This window comes from Centroberyx affinis, unplaced genomic scaffold, assembly GCF_046629955.1.
Source record: "Centroberyx affinis isolate AG114_WGS23_722 - 3 ecotype Tasmania unplaced genomic scaffold, CSIRO-AGI_Caff_v1 ptg001525l_1, whole genome shotgun sequence".
NCBI classification, from domain to species: domain Eukaryota; kingdom Metazoa; phylum Chordata; class Actinopteri; order Beryciformes; family Berycidae; genus Centroberyx; species Centroberyx affinis.
This window is the reverse complement of record NW_027279985.1, coordinates 138687-144782: the sequence shown is the minus strand read 5'-3', so window position 1 is coordinate 144782 and position 6096 is coordinate 138687. Positions and strand designations below refer to the sequence as shown.

General features: G+C 50.2%; 1 protein-coding gene across 1 annotated transcript; it reads left to right on the top strand.

Annotated features, from left to right (window-relative positions):
- Nucleotides 1-1263: 1263 nt before the first annotated feature.
- cd248a (CD248 molecule, endosialin a) lies at nucleotides 1264-5428 on the top strand. The gene has a single exon (XM_071527371.1). It carries the CDS (start codon nucleotides 1447-1449, stop codon nucleotides 3829-3831), a length of 2385 nt encoding a protein of 794 aa, XP_071383472.1. The 5' UTR covers nucleotides 1264-1446; the 3' UTR covers nucleotides 3832-5428.
- The last annotated feature ends 668 nt before the right edge of the window (nucleotides 5429-6096 follow it).

The following is a 6096-nucleotide window of genomic DNA, read 5'->3' as shown; positions in this document are numbered from 1 at the left end:
CAAGTCCAAGTCCTGCAACACTGCTTCCCCCCCAGTTCCTCCCTTTTCTCAAATAGTGCAGTATGCAGCATTAGGGCTCTGAAACAACAGTTAGGTAGATTTATTACGGGCTCACAGAATTTCTACTACTTCCTCTGTGGACTGGCTTCCCCCCCCCCTCCCCACAGACCCTCTACCCCCCCCTAACATCCCCCCGTTTTAGAAACATAAGTCTCCATTTCAGCAGCCCGGCTTTGTTTTCATAGCAAACCCAGAGGCCCTTTCCTCTGCACCAGTGACCCCGGCAACTTTCACTACTTCCCCATCCCCAATATGAGAGTTATTAGCATGGAGGCAAGCATTGTTGTTTTTTGACATAGCTGTAGGCCTTTAGAGCAGGAGCGGGTGTCTTCTTTCTGGCCCAGGGTTGTAGCGTTAGTGTAGCATGACAGACATGTGGAAATGGAAGGATGTCAGGTTGAAATCCCTGCTTGGTTCCTTTCTATTTGCCCTTGAGAGAAATCACAAACACTCAAGCAATACAGCAAACGCAAAGTAAGCAACCTTGACAATGTATGTTGAGGACCTATAGTGTCTTTGAAACTATCCATCAGACTGCATAGAAACAATTTAGGTAGACAATTCACATTAAAGGTATTGAAAGGCAGAGAAAACATAAAGAAAAGAAAACTGAAATGAATGATTCACAAGTGGAGTTCAAGACTAGAGAAGAGAAGACGAGGAAGAAGATAATTGATAGATTGTTGTTGGAACAAGGGCATATGTTCGAGTAATTATTCAGTCTCTTTTGAATTATTGGAGATAACAAAAAACATTTTTCAGTGCCACCATACGGTGTGTGTGTGTGTGTTTGTGTGTGTGTGTGTGCGTGCGTGCGCGCGTGCACGCAAGGAGGGGTAAATGGCAGAGTACCAAACTATTTCCATAAACGGGCTTATGAAAACCATACGACATGCTCCGAAATGAAGAAATGCACAGATCAGCGCACCTCCCCCCACTCTCACACACACATCTACATAGTCCCCCCCCCCGCCCCCCCCACCGCCTCTTCCAAAAACATACAATTCTTTTCTTCAACTCCCTCCCTCTCTCCCCTTCTGCCCACCCTCCTCGCTATACCTCCCTCCCTCCTCCTTTCCCTCCCTCTCTCCGAAATCTGGGGACAATCTGCAAGCACTCAACTCCAGCGCAGATCTGTTTTAGCAGCGCAGAGTGAAGAGCACAGAGAGGACTGAAAGAGAGAAAGTGAAAAACTGAGGGGGTCCAAATGAAGGGAGAAAAGTTCAGATAGACAACAAAGGCAGTGAAGAGAAAAAAAAAACTACTGCTGAAGAAAGTTTCAAAGGCAGAGAGATAAAAGTGTCAAGAAAGTTAGGGTGAGAGAGAGGCAGAGAGCAAAGAGACATCCAGTGTGAGAGAGAGAGAGAAGACAGCGGTGAGTGAAGAATGGGCTCCCTGATACACAGTGCTGCTGCTCTTCTCCTCATCTCCCAGCTGACTTTGCTCTTTGGAGTTACTCCAGTCCTGGCCCAGGACCTGAGAGAGAGGGACGCTCTGTGCAACAAGGACGGCTGCTTTGTGGTCTACTTCCAACGCAAGACCTTCCTGGAGTCCTGGAGGGCCTGCAAGGAAAAAGGAGGCAACCTAGCCACCATCAAACGCCAGGAGGAAGCCGACACCATCGCCGCTCTCTTCTCCGATGTGGACCTGCGCCACTCCCGCACCAAGGTCCAGGTATGGATCGGCCTCCAGCGCCAGCCTCGCCAGTGCACCGCCTCGCGCCCACTCCGGGGTTTCTCTTGGACTACAGGAGACCAGGATACCCTGTATACCAACTGGCAGAGGGAAGAATATCCCGGTACGTGCTCGGGTCCCCGCTGTGTGGCTATGGGCTACAGCACGTCCGCTCACGAGCAACACCATAACTTCAAATGGCTGGACGGTTCCTGCTCCGTCCCTGTGGATGGGTATCTGTGCCGTTATACCTACAAAGGAATGTGTGGTGCCTTGTGGAGCGAAGGGGCTGGTAATGCCCTCTACACTACACCCTTTAACCTTCTAAGCACCCTGCTAACCCATGTGCCCTTTGGATCGGTTGCTACCGTGCCCTGCCCGGCAGGTACCAAGGATGAGCAGTCAGTTCTGTGTATGCTGCGGGAGGATGGCTCGGTGGGCTGGTCGCGGGAGGCCCCCCTCTGCTCCGATCCCCCTGTGTCACAGAACTGGTGCGGGCAGGACAACGGTGGCTGTGAGCATTTCTGCAGGGAGGCCGGTGCCCACTACTACTGCGAGTGTTCAGACGGGTTTCAGCTGGGGGAGGATGGGGAGAGCTGTGAGGTGGTCGACGTATGCCAGGGGGCACCCTGTGAGTTTGAGTGCCTGCCCCTCTCAGATGGCTACCGTTGTGCATGCCCTGAGGGTTACATGCTTGCGCCAGATGAGCGTGGCTGCCTGGATGTGGATGAATGCCTCCAGAGCCCTTGTGAGCAGCTATGTGTGAACGCTCCCGGGACCTTTGAATGTCGCTGCCGGGAGGGCTACCGCCCGGACGAGGACGGCGAGTGTGAGGATGTGGACGAGTGTATGAACGATCCATGTGAACATGCCTGTGAGAACACGCCGGGCTCCCATATCTGCCACTGCCACCTGGGTTTCTCCCCTCTGCCTGAGGACCCCAGCCGGTGCCAGGACACCGATGAGTGCCAGATCCCCGGGACCTGCGAGCAGATGTGTGTGAACTATGAGGGCGGATTTGAGTGCTACTGTGAGGTGGGCTATGAGCTCATGTCTGATCAGTTCTCCTGTCGGAAGATAGGGGAGGGGGACGTCCAAGCCGCTGTCACTCCTCCCTTCCCTTGGGTCACGCGCAACCCCGGACCTGTATGGGACCCCGTGGACCCTGTCTACCACTGGACCCCCGAGCAGAGCCACACTGACTGGCCTCCAGAGGTGGATGACTCCCTGGACTGGTTGACCGACACACCCGTAGTCCACGGTTCTGATGTCATTTGGGTCACCAGTGCCCCTCAGGAGGAGCTGCCCTTCCACCCCGCACCGGACACTCCGACACAGGAGCCTGAGGAAGAGGAGGATGACATGGATAGGGGAGAAGCTGGGCCATACTGGTTTGAATGGGGGGACAGAGTTGAGTCTGAGTTGACAGCTATTCCCACCTCCACCCAGTCGCCACCCACCACCAGCCCTACCTTTACTCCTACCTCGGACTGGTACGAAGATGAGGAGGAGGAGACCACCACCGGTCTCTCCATCCTTCCCACCTCCACCATCTCTGAAGGGGCCTGGAACTGGCTCTGGAACAGCCCCACCCCTGCTGGCCAGGAACCAGGAAATCCAGCCCCTGTGGATCCAGTCACAGAGCGGGATATCCCTGCTCATACCAGTTATCACAATGAGGAAGACGAGGATGACGATTACACCACTATGGATTACTCCCAGTTCCCGATGCAGGTGGTTGAGTTGGAGGGGGTGGAGGAGGTGGAGCAAGAGGACAACATAAACACCCAAGCTCCTCCCCCCCAGCCTACAGCTTCCCATCAACCCCCAAGTGAGGGCATGGAGGGAGGCGACGGCGTGGATTCCGTCCAGCACGACAAGGAGCAGAAGCAGGGCAGCAGCTGGCTCCTGGTGGGCCTCCTGGTGCCCATCTGCATCTTCATCGTGGTGATGGTGGCGCTGGGCATCATCTACTGCACCCGCTGTGCCGTTCAGCCGCGCAACAAGAACGCCACCGACTGCTACCACTGGATCTCGGGGGCTCACGACAAGCAGGGCGCCCCTAACCCTTCAGCAGGGGTCAAGTCCCATGTCTAAACAGACAAGGGGGACAAGCTGACATGTACATAAACAGACTCTATTTCAGAGATAAGGATGAGTGGACAATCGACCAGGTAAGAGAGGAGCCTGGAGGAGTTTTGGAACGGCCCACTCTTCGAACACTTTCGGATATTACTGTGGAATATCAATTGAAAGAGGAGGGGAAGGGCCGGACACTGAAAACCACTGATCATTTTTTGGGGTTGGGGTTGCTGTGTGGTGGAAAACTTTGATGTTGCATACACTGACCACACAGCATGAGATCTGATTGCTTCATGATTGCACTAGGCTACATGGTTCTAAAATATCATCTGGGTGGGTAATGTTGTAACATCTGGTAATATCTGACAATTATGTTCATTTCAACATTTCACAGCTGAAGCCAAATCCTGCTAAGAGCCTTGGAAATCAATGTTCTATTGGTAAAAGCATTTTTTCCTCTTGTCTGAGGTAGTGAAACTTGACTCTTTGGTCCCCTTTCATGCAAAATGCTCGGGGTCAATTAAATTAATCCCAAGCGCATATCACTGTAAATTACTATTACTGTCAACTGTATTAAAGGGATTTAGAGGCATTGTTTGTTCACATCAGCAGTTGGTGAAAGGAGACTGTGTGCAAATGTCCCTTCGTGGAAAGGACAAAGGACATTCCAGTGGCTGCAAATACAAGTCAGCAGTGGCTTGCATGCCAATCACATGATAATGCTGGGAAGGCAATCATTTGGAAATCACTGTATTTGTGCTGAATGGTTAATTATACCATAGACCAAAAACCTTGGCATACTTGTGTATATATGTATTTGTGGTTATTTTGTATGTATGTTTTTTGTGTCTTGTCACCAGCAAATTCAAGAAAACGTGACAGCGTTCAGGATTCATTGAAGTGCCTTTTGTTCTATGGAGCACACACAAACCTTGTGATATGTAGAGGAATGTCTTTCTGCTTTTGGGAATAGCTTCCTCCATTCAAGTCCAATTTAAGAGCACTCCTCCTCTCCCTGACTCTCCTTAAAAGAGGTTAAAGTGCAGATGTTCATACTGCACAGGGAACACGGCAGGGTCAGGGGCTGCTGGTTGACATTAGCCTTGACCTTGTCCGTGAGACGGCCATCATTCACCCTCCCTAACCTAGGGCCACATAATTCATTAGCACACCCCAGACCCCCTTTTTCACAGACCAGCCCTGAAATGTTTTATGGACCTTTGGCCATGCTGGACCACATCCAGCTGCCTGGGACTGCAATCAGTGCGACCCCTTGCAGTTACAGGGCGTAACTGCAGATATTTAACTCGAGACAATTAGATCCATTCCAGAATTACAAATAGCACAGAGGAGGAACACTGCCTTGGTTTCAAATGTGCTGGAGAGGTGCCCATTGGAAGTTGGGGGGTATGAACTTTGTAGACCAAAGAAGAAGAAAAACTGTCCTGTAAAAAGTTAAAAAGCCTTTATTTTAATGCTAAATGGCTGGACAAAGCACCACTCCAAAAATGACACATGAAATATGTCTTCTTTGTATCCATAGACTGTGAAATCTATGAAATATCTGATGCCTTTTCCTTTTTTTCTGTTTCTGTTAAGTAATTGTGAATTAAAACACTATGACAAAGGCTTTGTGGATGATCATGATTTATTTGTTGTTTTTGTGCTTGCAGAGGCTTCTTACCACTGAACTTCTGAAGCATATTGTCCTGATAATGAGACACAGTCTTGTCAAGCAGTCCTTTGAGACAGTAGTGAGTCAAAGAGGCATAAGTTATGCTGAGTTGCCTTGTCAGCATATTGGAAAGACAAATAGGCGAGGGATGGTAACGATACTGTAATTTGAAAAATGAACACGATCCTCAGAGGATTCTCTGTTTGCGAAAAAGGGTTTTAAAGCAAAATACTGCATGACAAGTCAGAGCAGTCCCCGCTGGCACGGGGGGAAGCATTGTGATTGTATTAACTAATGGAATGTGCTGATCAAAACCAGGTTCTGGCTCAGTACGTGATGCTCAGAGGGGGTCTTTCTCTCTCCCTCTCTACTCTCTCTCCCTCTGACCTATTTTCAACATTGTCATCTCTTGCTAGAGCCCTTGGTATGTCGACACAATCCAGTCGCCACTGAGCAGAGCCGTGCTTGCATCTTTGTTGAAACAGAGAGTCTCTTAAATCACACCTAGGCTTCAGTCTAGTAGACATGTATTATCCAAAAAGGCTGGGTTTAAACCTAGCTGCTTGCATACTCTGATAAAAGCAAGAGAAAAAGCTCAGGATGGG

Excerpts from the sequence above, each read along its gene's own strand:
- cd248a (XM_071527371.1), top strand. The coding sequence starts at position 1,447 with ATGGGCTCCCTGATACACAGTGCTGCTGCTCTTCTCCTCATCTCCCAG.